Source organism: Pristis pectinata, chromosome 8 (genome assembly GCF_009764475.1).
Source record: "Pristis pectinata isolate sPriPec2 chromosome 8, sPriPec2.1.pri, whole genome shotgun sequence".
Classification (NCBI taxonomy): Eukaryota; Metazoa; Chordata; class Chondrichthyes; order Rhinopristiformes; family Pristidae; genus Pristis; species Pristis pectinata.
In genome coordinates, this window is record NC_067412.1 from 5,364,033 (window position 1) to 5,382,562 (window position 18,530).

At 44.5% G+C, this 18,530-nt stretch overlaps 1 protein-coding gene across 1 annotated transcript in view; it reads left to right on the top strand.

The window, feature by feature from the left end:
- Nucleotides 1-18,530, top strand: part of trrap (transformation/transcription domain-associated protein) — a 283,953-nt gene that overhangs the window by 248,089 nt on the left and 17,334 nt on the right. The window contains 3 exon segments of the mRNA XM_052021047.1: nucleotides 9,082-9,307; nucleotides 14,486-14,703; nucleotides 16,626-16,810. Coding sequence (XP_051877007.1) covers nucleotides 9,082-9,307; nucleotides 14,486-14,703; nucleotides 16,626-16,810 — 629 coding nt within the window.

The following is an 18,530-nucleotide window of genomic DNA, read 5'->3' on the forward strand; positions in this document are numbered from 1 at the left end:
GATGCAGTGAAAAGCTTTTGTTTGCGTGCCATCCAGACAGATCATTCCATACATAAGTACATCAAAATAGTAAAAAGAAAACAGGAGCAGAATGCAAAATATAGTGTTACAGTTGCAGAGAAGATGTAGTGCAGGTGGACAAATAAAGTGCAAGGGCCACGACGAGGTAGATTGAGAGATCAGATGTTAATCTTTAGCACGTGATCAGTCTATCTGAGAGACTGATAACAGCAGGACAGAAGCTGTCCTTGAGTCTGGGAATTAACTGTTGTCACCCTTGGTGCAGTAGTGTCATTGCCTCCAATCAGAATGCCATTGGTTCAGATCCCCTCCAGGGTTCTGAGCCCAAAATCCAGGCACATTCTGCAGTGAGAAGATGCAGCATTGTCAGGTTTGTTGTCCTTCGGGTGAGGTGTTCTCTGCATGGGATGTAATAGTCCCAGTGAGAGCTCGGTTCTCCCCATTATTCAGGCCAACATTTATGCTTCAGTCAACATCACTAAAAACAAATTATCATTTGTGGGATCTTGCTGTGTACATGCCGACCACTGAATTTCCTATGTTACCATAGTGGATGCACTTTAAAAGGATATCATTGTCAGTAAAGTTCTAGGGGACACTCAGTAACTGTGAAAGGTGTTGGATAAATGCAATGCAAATTTCATTGGATTGTCTTTAAAAGACTCTTGAAGACACTACTTGGAAAATGAGTGGTATCCATTACTCCACTGCTGCTGCTTTGCCAGAAGGATTTTGATTGCTTCTATCACATTTTTAATTTGGGGACATTTTCAGATAAAATCAAAGTCAGCATTTTAAGCCACCACCAGCCTGTGGGTGTTGAAATGAGGGTCTTCTCCAAAGTGGACAGAAATGATTATGCATGTGTGAAAAAGCAAAGCAATCTATAGTAACTCAATGTAACTGCGCAGTGTAATGAATTGACCTGCAGGGTCGGTATGCAAAGCAAGTTTTTCACTGTACCTCGGTACAAATGACAATAATAAACCAATACCAAATCCTCCTCCTGCCGTTGACTGAGAACTCCTGATTTGGAAGTGACAACTGATAATCAGAGAATTGGTGACTATTGCTTATGACTGCTGGGAGCCTGTAAATTATGGCTTTTGTTGGTGTTAGATTCACTAAAGCTAGGCATAAGTCAGGGAGCCTGGGGAATCCACTTCCATGGATTCTGGTAGAAGAATTAATGCAAAAAGAATTTCTTTTGCAACTGGTGACGATCTTGCTTGAGCAGGACATTTAATGATCAGCTGTGGTCTGGGGATCTCTAATGCATTAAGTCACACAAATGCCACATAGTGGAACAAAGTTTATCCAATACTTTTTAATTGGTCCTGATTAAAAGTAAAAGCTAACTTGATCAGCATTACCCATGGTATATTTAACTACAGGTTAGGTCCTACAGTAACGGCTGGTACACTAACCACTGGTTAAACTATTAAGAAAAAATGTAAGGAGAAAAAACTATCAAGAAAAATCTTGTATTCATGAAAACCAAGTTAAAGCAACTATCTTCAAGCTTTAAGTAGCGCTGTCTCACCACTTCCATCATAAACATTTCTTAGTGTATTTAAAGGTAAAATAACAACATCAAGGTATGTAGATGTGATAATTCTACACAAGAATCTGCTTTACAACATGCACTTTTTCTTCCTCCCCAATAGCTTGACACTTCTTGCAGCTCAGACCACTGCGGAGAGGTTTGAGAGGCTATCATCATTTATATATCTTACACCTTCACATTTATTCATAAGTAGACCCTCCACATCCCATCATCAGACACTGGTTACAGAGCAGGAGATAATGGAACCATTTTCAAACATCTCCAGAGATGGATGAAGGCATATAAATCTCAGCTTACATGTGTGACCAGAATAGCATTAAAAAAAAACTTGATATGGCAAAGATTTTAAGTTTCCAAGCATTTCAGCGATTCAAAATGGCCGCCTCATTTCTTATTAAAAGGTGTGGATTACTTCATAAAGAATTTTCAGGTTTAAGACTTAAAAGGCAGCAGATATTTCAGAAGATTAAATGGTGCCTGCTGTCTCTCCACTGTGAACTCGTTGCCCTCGACTGTCTTGATGCTCCCTCCTTGTAGTGCCTTTTGATTTCTTTATGGTTCAGACTGTGCAGAGGCCTTATCTCTGGTACAGACGTTCAGTTTTACCTCGATTTCTGCTTCCTTTCTCTCAGAATAGTGTTAATGCCAGAAGCAGATACTGTAAATGCTGGATAACTACATGTGATGATCCAGGGTCTTCAACTCCCACCAAGACAACGGTGCAATTTAAATTCATTCAAAGCTTGTCTGATTCACTTATGCCCTTGTAAAAGAGACTAAGATAAGATTTCTTTATTAGTCACATGTACATCGAAACACACAGTGAAATGCACCTTTTTTTGCGTAGAGTATTCTGGGGGCAGCCCGCAAGTATCGCCACGCTTCCGGCGCCAACATAGCACGCCCACAACTTCCCAACCCCTACGTCTTTGGAATGTGGGAGGAAACTGGAGCACCCCGAGGAAACCCACGCGGACATGGAGAGAACGTACAAACTCCTTACAGATAGCGGCGAGAATTGAACCGGGGTAGCTGGCACTGTAATAGCATTATGCTAACCCCTATACTACCATGCCTGCCCTCCAGCATCTTGCAGAATCTGTCTCCTTTATGTCCAAACACAGAGATACCTTGCTCTCTCTTAACTCCCCTCTGAAATGGCCTAACAAGCTACTACTAATAAGGAGAGGCTGGGATTTCTTTCTTTGGAGTATAGGAGGCTGGTCATTGACCTTACAGAAGTTCCTAAAACCGTGAGGGGCATAGATAAGGTGGATGGTCAGTCTTGAGCAGGCATGGTAGTGTAGCGGTTAGCATTTTGTGTGTTGCTCCAGATTTTCAGCATCTGCAGTTTTTCTTGTGTCTCCCTAAAACTAGAGGGCATAGGCTTACAGCGAGAAGGGAGAGGTTTAAAAGAGACCCAAGGGGGAACGTTTTCACACAGAGGGTGGTGGGTATATGGATTAAGCTGCCAGGGGAAGCTGTCGAGGTGGGTACAACGTTTAAAAGTCAGTTAGACAAGTACGTGGGTGGAAAGGGTTATGGGCCAAATGCAGGCAAATAAGACAAGCTCAGATAGACATCTTGGTCGGCATGGATGAGTTGGGCCGAGGGGCCTGTTTCTGTGCTGTGTAACTCTATAACTGTCAGGGACATTGAGGGACGGGCGATACTGGTGAGGCACATGTCCCATGCACGAATCAGGTATTCAACAGCTTGGGAAGAGACAGGATAACCTCTGATTCAATTCCTAGCTGAAAGGTTACCATGTACGGGTAGGTTAATTTGGGTTTTACAATGGGTGGCGCGGACTCATTGGGCCAAAAGGGCCTGTTACCACGCTGTAAATAAATTTAAAAAAACCACGATACACAGTATTAAATCAAAAGAAATGTCCAACGCCACTTACAAAAAAAGGAAGCCAAAGACCTTGAAACGTATAATCCTGCTGCTCTGCAGGACTTTGTTTAAGCATGTCTTTAGGTCAATGATCTAGTTTAGTGATGTTTAATTGCTGTGTTGAGTGCTAATAAATGCAAGGACCACATCTGTAGTTTCCTTTAGTACCTTTGTTTGGAGGTTTTAGAAAATCAGTTCCATTGATTAGTAAACATGGAATGACACGAAATAGCCCTATCGATTTAATTTTCAAATAAAAGATTGGTGGCGGGACTTTCTGGGATAGCCCCCTTAGCCCCTCTCACCTTAAATGCTTATCTCTAGTATTAGACATGTTGACCCTGGGGGGATAAGGATACCGGCTGTCTACTCTATATGTGCCTCTCATAATTTTATAAACTTCTGTCAGGTCTCCCTTCAGCCTCTGCCACTCCAGAGAAAACAACCCTAGTTTGTATAAAACAATCCTAGTTTTAAGCAGTCAGGCATAGGGATCCTTCCTCTCTCATTCCCAGCAGAGTGGAGAATCCCATTTGCAACTTCAAAAACCTTTTGCTATGTACCTTTTACATTGAACAAATGAAACGCCAGTGTCTCAACCCCAGTGCTCCGAGAAAAGGAGACGGAACAAAGCAACTAAAGGCTTACAGTACAATTTGAGGAATAGAAAGAGGTTTGCCTAGCATGTAGATAATGTTAATTACCTGGGTAATAATCCATGATCAAGTAATGTGCCTTGACACAGTCAGAATCATTTCACTGCTCTTGATGGTGTTCTATTTAGCAGTCACTTGAGGTCTGCCTTGAGAAGTCCAAAGCTCGGTTATTGCGAAGCATGGCCGCGGGCGTGCGCCCAGCAGTCAGGGCCACACACCAGTCGCAGCAGAAATGCATTGACTTGGTTTGAGGTCAGGGACATGGAGAAATGCACACTCTGCATGCAACAGCTGTGCAGTGCTGTGGACTTCTCATTGAAGTCAGTTGTGATGAATTGATTTCAGCACAAATAAAACTGGGGGTGTAACCTTAGGTATGAGTTATTATTAACTGAGACTGGCTGTCAAACAATGTACTGTTGGTATAACGAGGGGTGCGGAGATTGGTTGAGTTTGCCACATCTTGGCTTTGTTGTCATATCAAGTGCGCATCATAAAATTCAGCAGTGCCCTGATTTAATTATTTTGCCTGATTTTTGCAATGAAGGATTCTAGCTTTGCTCTAAGCACAAATAATGTATCTCTTCAGTAAAACGTTACTTTTAATAACTTGCTAGTGCGGAATGCACAATACAAAACAGGCCATTCAGCCCTACTGAGGGCTGTACTCCATGTGATTGTATTTGTACAGCATCCTGCAGCATATTGCAGTGGGAATTTTGGCATGCAGTCTGTTTACAGTCTCTCCATTGTGCATGTGTTGATGCACACAGTTTAGTTTTCCAATAAGCAATCTGCTGGAGGAACTCAGTGGGTCGAGCAGCATCTGTGGGTGGGGTAGAAGGAATTGTCGACATTTTGGGTCGAAACCCTGCATCAGGACTGTTTCTTTCTCTGTTTAGATTTCCAAGCCCACTTTTGATAATATCACATCAATACACCAGTGTACATTGAGTGCTGGCATGTGTTGTATCAGCTAGTTCCTCACTGAGCCGCCTAACGCAAACAATAGCAGGAGATGCAAGAGACTGCAGACACAGGAATCTGGAGCAACAAACAAACTGCTGGAGAAACTCAGCGGGTCGAGCTGATTCATCCACTTGACCCAAAACCTTGACCATCTTTTAGCCTTTGCAGATGCTGCTTGACCCACTGAGTTCCTCCAGCAGTTCTCTTTTGTTAGTGGGAATAGGAGTTGGCTTGTGCACCCCCTTTAGCAAGGACATGATCCATCTTGTTAACTCCAATTTCCTCCCCGATCACCATAAAATTCTAGTCCAAAAATCTATCCGTCTGTATGTTGCATACTCTTAATGACTCAATCATCGTCCATAGCTTTCTGAGGTAGAGAATTCTGATGATTCACAACACTTGGAGAAAAAAAATTCCTCCTTATCTCAGTGTCCATATCCTGAGACTTTGCCCCTGAGTTTGAAGCTCTCCTACCACTGGCTTCTTGGCCTTTGTGTGTTATTTGTCTTCCTTTAGAACCTGTTCCAGCCCAGATCCTTGCACTGCTTCAGTTCTAGCTGCTTGGTTTATCCAGATATTTATCACTGCACCTTTGGCTACACTTGGGTATCTCCTCCCTAAAACTCTCCCTCCCCAAAACCTGCCTCTCTCAGCAGGCCCTCGGCCACCTTTGCTACTGATCTTTTGATAATGCTGCTGTGAAGCACCTTTGGGACGTTTCATTCTGTTAGAGGGATTTGCTAAGAGCAGACTAGATCGTGGTGAGTTTATCGGGGTAAATAGCTGTTCCCATTAGCAGTGGTTGAAGGATGAGGCAACACAGATTTAAAGCGATAGGTGGTGATGGGGTAGACCTTTGCATAGAGTGTGGTTGTGATCTGTAGATTCTGTACAAGTGGTGGAACAGTCACCTGCGGCTTTCAAGAGAGAATTGGATAGGGATATGATAGAATACAATTTGTATTGGTATTGGTTTATTATTGTCACTTGTACCGAGGTACAGTGAAAAACCTGTCTTGCATACCGATTGTACAGGTCAATTCATTACACAGTGCAGTTACATTGAGTTAGTACAGAGTGCATTGATGTAGTACAGGTAAAAACAATAACAGTACAGAGTAAAGTGTCACAGCTACAGAGAAAGTGCAGTGCAATAAGGTGCAAGGTCACAAGAAGGTAGATCGTGAGGTCAGAGTCCATCTCATCGTATAAGGAAACTGTTCAATAGTCTTATCACACTGGGATAGAAGCTGTTCTTAAGCCTGGTGGTACGTGCCCTCAGGCTCCTGTAAGAGAAGGGGAATGGAATTGACTGGATTCCTCCGCAATGGGCTATCACAGCCGCGAAGGGTCAAATGACCTCTTGTACTGTAATTATTTTACAATATTCTTTTATTCTAAAGGTGTTATTTGCATGAAGGTCTCTGCAATGTATCTGAGGATGTTTATCCAGGTCACAGTGTGCAGTATCTGATGAGTTCTGTCCATACTTAGTGAGCCATTGCTTCAGTACAGCTCGGCCGCTCCTGTTAGTCTTTCAGCTGATGATCAGGGTCATGGTGTGCGATCAGAATCAGATTTATTATCACTGACATATGATGTGAAATTTGTTGTTTTGCGGCAGTAGTACCAACAAGTCATAAAGATCTATAAATTACAAAAATAAATAAATAGTGCAAAAACAAAGGAATAACGAGGTAGTGTTCATGGGTTCGTGGACCATTCAGAATCTGATGGTGGAGGGGAAGAAGCTGTTCCTGAATCATTGAGTGTGGGTCTTCAGGCTTCTGTACCTCCTCCCCGATGGTAGTAACGAGAAGAGGGCATGTCCCGGATGGTGAGGGTCCTTAATGATGGATGCAGCCACCTTGAGGCACCGCCTCTTGAAGATGTCCTCGATGGCAGGGAGGGATGTGCCCTTGATGGAGCTGGCTGAGTCTACAACCCTCTGCAGCCTCTCATGATCCTTTGCATTGGAGCCTCCATATCAGGCGGTGATGCAACCAGTCAGAATACTCTCCACCGTACATCTGTAGAAATTTGTAAGAATCTGATTGTTTTATTAAATGCGATTTGAGCAGTTTTCATGAAAACCCCGTTATTGACATTGACCAAAGCTGCTGAGTTCTTTTTGTGGTGAATCCTGTGAGCTGTTAGCAAATACATTTATTAATATTTGAAGTGATAATACAGGGGCCCAGCATTTGTCTTCTAATCTAAGATTAAGGAACTAAGAGCATTCCTTTGAGTTAATTACTTGCAGTAAGCCCTGTGATTCAAGGGAACGGGGATGTACAATGCGGCAGGCAAAACGGATTTGTACACATACAAGAGTTGCGTTGGTGTTGAGGATTTGAGGTATTAGAAGGTTAATTAGAAAGTCCTCTGGAATAAAATCCTGAGTGGCTGGCTGCATTAAACCCTCTTTGGAGATGCAAGGCTGGGTGGCTCAGAGGTTTATCTTGGTGTTCACTCTGCGCCAGAGAACTGGCTTCCTGAATAATGCTGAGAGCTGCTTGTGAGCATAGCACAAGAAATAAAAGCAGGAGTAGGCTTTTTAGCTCATTCAATAAGGTCATAGGACGTATACAATGCAGAATCAGGCCCTTCGGCCCAACTCATTCATGCCAACCCAGGTCATGACTGATCTCAGAGTCAATTTCAAGTTTATTGTTGTCATAGGCACACACACACACAGTATAAATACCATGAAAATTAGCAGCACAGTATATTACTAGACGAGGATAAATGTAAAAAAAATTGTACATAACTTACTCTTGTTCTGCACTAACGTCTTGCTTCCTTTAATATCCAAACACCTATCCATTTCTGTCGTGAATATATTGAGTATATATAGTCGGATGGTGAGAGTCCTTAATGATGGGTGCAGCCACCTTGAGGCACCACCTCTTGAAGATGTCCTCGATGGTGGAGAGGGTTCTGCCCATGATGGAGCTGGCTGAGTCTACAACCCTCTGCAGCCTCTCGCGATCCTGTGCATTGGAGCCTCCACACCAGGCGGTGAGGGTTGGGTAGAGGGTTCACCACCCACTGGGTGAAGAACTTCCTTCTCGTCCCAGTCCTGGACAGTTGACAGTTGACAACTTATTCTGGTTCTAGACTCCCCAGCTAAGGGAAGCATTTCACTCAGTTCCACTCCGTCAAGCCCCATAAGAGTTCTGGAGACACCAGAGACTGCAGATGTTGGAATCTGGAGCCACAATCTGCTGGAGGAACTCAGCGGGTCGAGCAACATCCATGGCAGGGGGTGGGGGGAAGGAATTGTCGATGTTTCGGGTCAAAGCCCTGATGCAGGGTCTCGACCTGAAACGTCGATGATTCCCTTCGTTCCCACAGATTATACTCAACCTGTTCCTCCAGCAGATTGTTATTTGCCCGTATGAGTTTCCTATGCTTCAATGCTGCCTGAAATGCTGGAATTAACCCATACACAGAGACTTTACCACAGTGGGGAGGGAGTGGCGCAGTGGTAATATCACTGGACTAATAAGCTGGATACCCAGAGCAAAGTCGTGGGGACCTGGATTCAGATCCCACCACAGCAGAGAGTTAATTCTGCAATTAAAAAGTCTAATGAATACCATGAAAATGATTGTTGTAAAGACCCATCTAGTTCAATAATGTCCTGTACAGAAATCTGACATCTTTGGATAGGAGGGCTATGGGCCAGACGCAGGCAAATGGGACTAGCACCGTGGTCAGCATGGACGAGTTGGGCCAAAGGGCCTGTTTCCACACTATTATATGATACTGCTTTAGCCCTTTAAAAAATGCGTTTGAAAATGTGTAAAGGAAACAAAATTTGTTTCCACACATTTCAACACACTCGTAAATTGAATCTACAAATTGCTATGAAGTTAGCTGATAATGGAAAAAAAATCTACTTTTTTTTTAAGAAAGCTAAATCTAGCTGCTGGCTAATGTATGTCCTTTTCATTGTACCAGATTTTGATTTCAGTGTGCCGGGTTCAATGAAGCTTCACAATCTCATCTCCAAGCTGAAGAAATGGATAAAGATCCTGGAGGCAAAGACCAAGCAACTACCTAAATTCTTTCTGATTGAAGAGAAGTGTCGGTTTCTTAGTAACTTCTCTGCGCAGACAGCTGACGTGGAGATCCCGGGAGAGTTCCTTATGCCCAAGCCAACACATTATTATATTAAAATTGCACGGTTAGTGGATCATCAGAGTGCTTGTAAGATTTGGTGCGTAGTGACAAAGCTTTCTTTCCGTACATTTTTTGACCTATTTTCTTATGCTGTTCACGTAATGGCTCAGTGGGTAGTGAGCTCAGAAGGTTGTGAGTTCAAGTCCCACTCTGGACACCCCAAGCGCAAAAATCTCAGTGGAGCCTCCCAGTGCTGTATCAAAGGAGTGCCGCACTGTCAGATGACATCTTCAGACTGAGGTTTTAAACGGAGGTCCAGTGTACCCTCTCTGTTAACGCCTTTGAAAAAGAGCAAGGGAATACTGTAGACAGAGAAATAGCAGCTGGAGTTTAATCTGGACAAGTGCAAGGTGCTGCACTTTGGGAGGTCAAATGAAAGGGGAAAGAATACAGTAAATGGCAGGACCCTTAGGAGCTTTGATGTACAGAGGGACCTTGGGGTGCAAGTCCATAGCTCCCTGAAAGTGGCAACACAAGTAGATAGGGTGGTAAAGGAAGCATACGGCATTCATCGGTCGGGGAGTTGAGTATAAAAGTCGGGAAGTTACACTGAAACTTTGGTTAGGCCGTATTGGGTTCACTTCTGGTCCGCCCCATTACAGGAAGGATGTGGAGGCTTTGGAGAGGGTGCAGAAGAGGTTCATCAGGATGCTGCCTGGATTAGAGAGTAACAGCTATAAGGAGAGGTTGGACAAACTTGAATTGTTTTCTCTGGAGCAACAGAGGCTGAGAGGCGACACGATAGAGGTTTATAAAATTATGAGAGGCATAGATAGGGTAGACGGTCAGAATCTTTTTTCCCCAGGGTAGAAATGTCAAATACTAGAGGGCATAGCTTTGAAGTGATCTAAAGGCGATTTATGAGACAAGTTTTCATTTTACACAAAGGGTACCAGAGGAGGTGAGAGAAGCAGATACGATAGTTGTGTTTAAGAGGCAGAATGGATGGATATAGATCATGTGCAGGCAGAATCATGGTCAGCACAGACATGGTGAGCCAAAGGACAGGTTTCCTATGCTGTAATGTTCTATGTTCTTCCTATGTCTAGCTGATGTTTATTCACATTATTAAAATAATTTATCTGGTTTATATCATGCAAGAACATATGAAATAGGAGCAGGAGCCAGCCAAGTGGGGCAGCTGATAGACCCGCTGCCTCTCAGCTCCAGAGGCCCGGGTTCAATCCTGATCTTGGGTGCTGTCTGTGTGGAGTTTGCACGTTCTTCCTGTGATCACGTTGGTTTGCTCCTGCATTTCAAACGTGTGGGTTGCTGCCAGTGTGTAGACAAGTGAAAGAATGCCAGGGGAGTTGACGGGAATGAGGGAAGAGTACAACAGGATTAGCGTAGACAGCTGCCTGATCATCAAGTGTGACTCAGTGGGTTAAAATACCTGTTTCCGTGCTCTCTGACTCTTGGTTCTTTTAATCCTGCTCCTCCATTCAATGAGAGGACATGGCTTTAGGGTGAAAAGGGAAAGGTTTAGGGGGAACTTCTTCACTCAGAGAGTGGTGGGAGTGTGGAACGAGCTGCCATCTGATGTGGTAAATGCGGGCTCACTCTTCAGTTTTAAGAATAAGTTGGATAGATACATGGTCGGGAGAGGTCTGGAGAGTTATGGACTGGGTGCAGGGACTACCGGAATAAAGTTTTGGCACAGACGAGAAGGGCTGAATGGCCTATTTTCTGTGCTGTAGTGTTCTATGGTTCTAATGAATGATCTGATTTCAGCCTTAGCTCCAATTTCACACCTAACCCCTGGGGAGCAAACTTTGTCAGTCCTGTCTATGAGTGTTTTCGATGGCTCAGCCTGCATACTTCTGGGGTTGGAGAATTCTGGGGATTTGCAGCCCTCTAAGAGAAGAAATTCTCCCATCTCTATCTGAAATGGAAAGACCATTTTTCTGAGTTAGCCCATGAGTGCTGGATTCCCCCACGGAGAGAAGCATCTTCTAAGCATCCATCCTGTCAAGCCCGCTCAGAATCCTAGGTATTGAAACAAAATCATCTGTCGTTCTTCTGAGGTCCAATGAGAATAATCTGCGTCTCATAAGACATCTTGGGAATCACTCCGTGAAGCTTCTCTGAACTGCTGTGTTTCTTGCATTACCCTTTGGAAGCGCATTGCGGTGATGTAGGTTGAGCTCACTGCCTGTGAAGCTGGTGGAAGCTCAAACCTTAGCCCCATTTAAAAAGATACATATTTGAGTTATAATCTACAGTAATATGGACCAGGAATGAGATGAGGGAATAACAAGTCATTCCATATTTGGTTGTCAAGGACACGATGGGCTGAATGGCTGCCTCCAGGGCTGTAAGTTCCTGAGGTTCAGTTGTTGTACTTTCATAGATGGTACAGCATGGAAATAGGCCCTTCAGCCCACCCAGTCTGTGCTAACCATGGCATCCATTTTATTACAATCCTTTCAAATCCCTCTAGATTCTAGCACTGTTCTACACACCAGGCCCAGTTTACAGTGGCCAATTAACCTACCAATCACACATCTTTGGGATGTGGGAGGAAACCGAAGCACCCAAGGGAAACTCGCATGGTCATAGGGGAGAACATGCAAACTTCACACAGACAGAACCCCAGGTCAGGGTTGAACCCAGGTCGCTGGAGCTGTGAGGCAGCAGCTTTACAAACTATGCCACTGTGTCACCCGCACTGTCCCACACAAATGTCTACACTTCAAAAGTATTCCTCTAGCTGCGAAGGGTTTTGAACTGTCCCGAAAAGAATGGGAATGGTACTATAGAATGCAGGTAAATTGGTTTATTATTGTCACGTGTACCAAGGTACAGTGAAAAACTTCATTTGGCATGCCATCCATACGGATCATTTCATTACAACAGTGCATTGAGATAGTACAAGGGAAACCATAGAAACATAGAAAACCTACAGCACATACAGGCCCTTCGGCCCACAAAGTTGTGCCGAGCATGTCCCTACCTTAGAAATTACTAGGCTTACCTGTAGCCCTCTATTTTTCTAAGCTCCATGTACCTATCCAAAAGTCTCTTAAAAGACCCTATCGTATCCGTTGCCAGCAGCCCATTCCACGCACTCACCACTCTCTGAGTAAAAAACTTACCCCTGACATCTCCTCTGTACCTACTTCCCAGCACCTTAAACCTGTGTCCTCTTGTGGCAACCACTTCATCCCTGGGGAAAAGCCTCTGACTATCCACACGATCAATGCCCCTCATCATCTTATACACCTCTATCAGGTCACCTCTCATCCTCTGTCGCTCCAAGGAGAAAAGGCCGAGTTCACTCAACCTGTTTTCATAAGGCATGCTCCCCAATCCAGGCAACATCCTTGTAAATCTCCTCTGCACCCTCTGTATGGCTTCCACATCCTTCCTGTAGTGAGGCGACCAGAACTGAGCACAGTACTCCAAGTGGGGTCTGACCAGGGTCCTGTATAGCTGCAAACGATAACAGAATGCAGAATAAAGTGTTACAGTAACAGACAACGTGCAGTGCCAGGAGACAATAAGGTGCAAGGCCATAACGTGGTAGATTGTGAGGTCAAGAGTCCATATTATCGTACTAGGGAACCGTTCAATAGTCTTATAACAGTGGGATAGAAGCTGTCCTTGAACCTAGTGGTACGTGCTTTCAGGCTTTTGTATCTTCTGCCTGATGGGAGGGTACAGAAAGTCTACCTTTCTTTCTTTCCAGGGAAGAACATTAGAAGCCCATTAGACAGGTTGGATATGCAGGGAATACTTCTGAATCTAAAACTAGTGGTCACGAGCTACGTGGAAAATGAGGACAGACATTTTTACTCTGGTAGTGGTTAGGATGGGAGTGGATACTGCAGGAAGTAGTTCAGGGGAATGGGATTGAAATTAGAAAGAGCAAGAGCAGGAAATGGAAAGCTGAGCTGAAAGAGTGCAGTTAGATGGATGGAGGGGAGAGAACTTGTGGAAGGAATATTATTTTTATTCGTTCAAGGATGTGGATGTTACTTGCAGTGCCAGCATCTATTGTCCGTCCGTAATTGCCCCCAAACTGAAGATGCAGCTCCAAGTCTACAAGTAGCTCTAGAGAAACAAAGGACTGCAGATGTTGGAATCCAGATGAAGAACACGAGGATGCTGCAGGACAGGTAGCTCTGTTCTCACGTGCAACTCCATAACACAGATTGGTGGATTAGGGAACACTCTTTGCATTACACGGACCGCATTGGTTATAGCAAGATCAGGAAAACCTGTTTAAATTTGTGCCTTGAAGACAACTGCAGCCTGTTCTGCTATTATTGGTATTGGTTTATTATTGTCACCTTTGCCGAGGTATAGTGAAAAACTTGTCTTGCATACCAATCGTACAGGTCAATTCATTACACAGTGCAGTTACATTGAGTTAGTACAGAGTGCATTGAGGTAGTACAGGTAAAAACAATAACAGTACAGAGTAAAGTGTCACAGCTACAGAGAAAGTGCAGTGCAGGTGGACAATAATGTGCACGGTTACAAGGTAGATTGTGAGGTCAGAGTTCATCTCATCATATAAGGGAACTGTTCAATAGTCTTATCACAGTGAGATAGAAGCTGTCCTTAAGCCTGGTGGTACGTGCCCTCAGGCTCCTGTATCTTCTACCAGATGGAAGAGGCGAGAGGAGAGAATGATCCAGGTGGGTGGGGTCTTTGATTATGCCGGCTGCTTCACCAAGGCAGTGAGAGGTAAAGACAGAGTCCAAGTCCAAACACGACTTTCAGTAACATGAAGTTTCTTGGGAACGTAACTATAACATTATAATAGAACTACCTGTATATAGTCAACACCAGATAAGGATGGCAGATTTTCCTCAATAAAGAGCAACAAACAATCTGCTGGAGAACCTCGGCAGGTCGAGCAGCATCTGCAGGGAAGGAAGGAATTGTCGATGTTTTGGGTCAAGACCCTGTATCAGGACTCGTGAGTCCAGCAGATTGTTTGTTGCTCCAGATTCCAGCATCTGCAGTCTCTTGTCTTCACCGGGGGTTTTAGTGAACCAGATAATTTTTTTTTTACAATAATCTGTGGTTTCACAGCCAGGGGAATGGAAGATCACTTGCAAAGGACTAGCACAGGTACAATGGGGCAAATGGCCTATTCCACATCATTCTTGCATCAGTGATGCTTGGAGTAGCATGTTATTTTTTGGTCTGAATAATGTCCTTTATGCATCAGGTTCATGCCCAGAGTGGAGATTGTACAGAAGCACAACACAGCAGCTCGTAGACTGTACATTCGGGGTCACAACGGCAAGATATACCCCTACCTGGTGATGAATGATGCCTGCCTGACGGAGTCTCGACGGGAGGAACGTGTTCTGCAGCTGCTGAGACTATTGAACCCCTGCCTGGAGAAGAGAAAAGAGACCACAAAGAGGCACCTGTTCTTCACAGGTACTGTGTCCTGCGGTGTGCCCGTGTCACTGCTGCCCTCGATGAACCTGAGCCAGTAGCAACACAGAACAGTACAGCACAGGAACAGGCCCTTCGGCCCACCATGTCTGTGCCAAGCATGATACCAAATTAGACTAATCCCTTCTGCCTGCATGCGATCCATATCCCTCCATTCCCTGCACATTACTGGTGAACCTCTTCTGCACCCTCTCCAAAGCTTCCACATCCTTCCTGTAATGGGGTGACCAATACCACACAATACTCCAAGTGGGGCCTAAGGATCCAATCAAATCTCTACTCAGTCGTTAACACAATTAGTGTTGGCTGCTGTATATTATACCTGTAACTGCCTTCCCTCTGAGCCAGCAGGTTGTGTATCCAAGAGCCACTGCAGAAGAAGTACACACAAGGTTTAAGATGATGCTCCATTGCTGTGGGAGTGCAGCACCGTTGAAGGTTGCATCTGTTGGATAGAAAGATCTCTGCCCTCTCAGGTGGCTGTGTAAGACCTCATGCCACTGTTTCTTTTAAACTAAACTTTCTTTTTTAACCTTTATTTACAGCACAGTAACAGACCCTTCCGGCCCAATGAGTCCGTCCGGCCCATTTAAACCCATGCTAACCTCCCCGTATGTCTTTGGAATGTGGGAGGAAACCAGAGCACCCAGAGGAAACCCACGCAGACACGGGGAGAACGTACAAACTCCTTACAGACAGCGACGGGAATTGAAACCCGATCGCTGGCGCTGTAATAGCATCACGCTAACTGCTACGCTACTGTGCCGCCTTCACAGAAGAGCTGGGAGGGTTATCCTTGTTCTGGTCAAATCACCAACAATCACATCTTTGTCTATTGTTAGAGCTACCCATGTTTAAATTGGCTGCTCTGTTTCCTTCACGACAAGAAGTAATTGGGCCATTAACCACTTTAAGACTTTATGAAAGGGACCATATAAATCTGTCGTCTTTTCCTCCCATCTCTCTCTGCACCTCTCCCTTCCCTCTGCCTCCTCCCCCTCCAAACCTCTCATTTAATACACAATAATGCTGTGTTCCTATGAAACTGCATGGTCTAATTGCTACCTAGTCTATAGACTCTGTCTATACTTCTCACTGCCTCAGTAAAGCAGTCAATGTAATCAAAGACCCCACCCACCCCAGACATTCACTCTTCTCCCCTCTCCCATCAGGCAGAAGATACAAAAGCCTGAAAGCATGTACCACCAGGCTCAGGGACAGCTTCTATCCCGCTGTTATAAGACTATTGAACGGATCCCTAGTACGATAAAATGGACTCTTGACCTCACAACTTACCTCATTATGACCTTGAACCTTATTGTCTGCCTGCACTGCACTTTCTCTGCAGCTGTTACACTTTATTCTGCGTTCTGTTATTGTTTTCTCTTGTACTACCTCGATGCACTGTGTAATGAATTGATCTGTATGAACGGTAGGCAAGACAAGTTTTTGACTGTACCTCAGAACATGGGACAATAATATTCCAATTCCATTTCCTGGTCCCACTCCTGAGGTTAGAAATCGGTGATGTCCCCATGCACTTGCTGTCTCTGTCCTTCCAGAAGGTAGTAGTTGCAGGTTTGAGGGTGTGCGGTACAATCAGCATCCTTCCACCTAATTTTTAGTATAAGAAAATATTTCAAGAAACCTTATGTTTTCACAAACTGGCTTCCTTCACAGTCAGTGGAGTTCCTTTTGAACTGCGGTTGCTCTGCATCACTTGGAACAGCAAACCCCTGCTAGCAACAATGAGATAATGTTTTAGTGCTGGTGGCTGCTGTTATCTATTAATGAGCACTTTCTCATTAAGTGAGATTCTTTGTTAGTGGGTGTTTTGTGGCCAGTGCTGTTTGTAGTTGCATTGTGTGGTGTCCAATCTTTGATTCCTGTCTTTTCTCACACAGTACCACGTGTTGTCGCCGTCTCTCCTCAAATGCGGCTGGTTGAAGACAATCCTTCTTCGCTTTCTCTTGTGGAAATATATAAGCAGCGCTGCGCAAAGAAGGGCATTGAACATGATAACCCAATATCCCGCTACTACGACAGACTGGCTACGGTGCAGGCCAGAGGAACACAAGCCAGTCATCAGGTACCAGATTCATTAGAGAGGTGTGGTGGCTTTCTAGGAGAAGGAAGCATTAATCAGCCCCGCAAGCATGTTCTTCCATTCTGCCTGCTGCTGTGCTGTGGTGTTCTATAAGTCAGGAAGTCATGTTGCAGCTGTATAAGATAAGATTTCTTTATTAGTCACATGTACATCGAAACACACAGTGAAATACATCGTTGCATAGAGTGTTCTGGGGGCAGCCCGCAAGTGTCGCCACGCTGGAAGAGAGAGTGCTTTTACACTCCTGATAGAATTTTATAAAATTATGAGAAGTATTGATATGGCAGGCAGTTTTCCCAGGGTAGAAATGTCAAATACATGAAGGCATAGCTTTAAGGTGAGAGAAGGAGAGTTCAAGGGGGATGTGCGTGGCAAGTTTTTTATACAGAGAGTGGTGGGTGCCTGGAATGTGCTGCTGGGGGTGGTGGTGGAGGCAGATATAATAGTGACTTTCAAGTGGCTTTTTAAGAGAGAGATTTCTTTATTAGTCACATGTACTTTGAAATGCACAGTGAAGTGCATCTTTTGCGTAGTGTGTTCTGGGGGCAGCCCCAAGTGTCCCCACGCTTCCGGCGCCAACATAGCACGCCCACAACTTCCTAACCCATACGTCTTTGGAATGTGGAAGGAAACCGGAGCACCCGGAGGAAACCCACGCAGTCACGGGGAGAACATACAAACTCCTTACAGACAGCGCTGGAATCGAACCCGGGTCGCTGGCACTGTAATAGCTTTACGTTAACCGCTGCACCACTGTGCCTGTTGCAACTGTATAAAACTTTGGTTAGGCTGCATTTGGAGTACTGTGCTCAGTTCTGGTCACCCCATTCCAGGAAGGATGTGGAGGGTTTGAGGAGGGCACAGAAGATGTTCACCAGGATGTTGCCTGGATTAAAGAGTATCAACTACAAGGGAGAGGTTGCATAAACATGGGTTGTTTTCTCTGGAGCATTGGAGGCTGAAGGGAGACTTGATAGAAGTTTATAAGAGGTATAGACAGGGTAGACAGTCAGAGTCTCCTTGCCAGAGTAGAAATGTCAGATGTTAGAGAGCATTGCTTTAAGGTGAGAGGGGGAAAGTTTAAGGGAGATGTGTGGGGCAAGTTTTTTTTTACACAGAGAGTGGTGGGTACCTGGAATGTGCTGCCCAGGGGTGGTGGTGGAGGCAGACACGATAGTGGTGTTTAAGACGCATTTAGACAGGCCCATGAATCTGGAGGGATATGGATTATGTGCAAGCAAATGAGATTAGTTTAATTTGGCATCATGGTCGGTACAGGCATCATGGGCTGAAGGGCCTGTTCCTGTGCTGTACTGTACTGTTCTATGTTCTACAGATCATGGTGAATCTGTCCTCCAAATCCATTTATATACCTTGTTTCTAAGGTCTTCAGTTACTGTACAAAAAGAACATCTATATAGCCCCCCTTAAACTGGTAAAACATCCCAACATTTCATGGGTGTTATCAAACAGAATTTAACACTAAACGATTGTGTTCATTGCACTAAACCATATGAAGTGTGAGGGCAGGTTCATTGTAGTTTAACCCAAGAGGAACTTCTGAAAGGATAAGGAAGAGGTTTAGGGAGGGGACTTCAGGGCTCAGGGCCTTGGCCACTGACCGCATTGGTTGTCGATATGGGGGCGTAGTGTAGTCAAAAGTCTTGGATCATTTTCCTAACATAAATCTGTAGTCTAACTA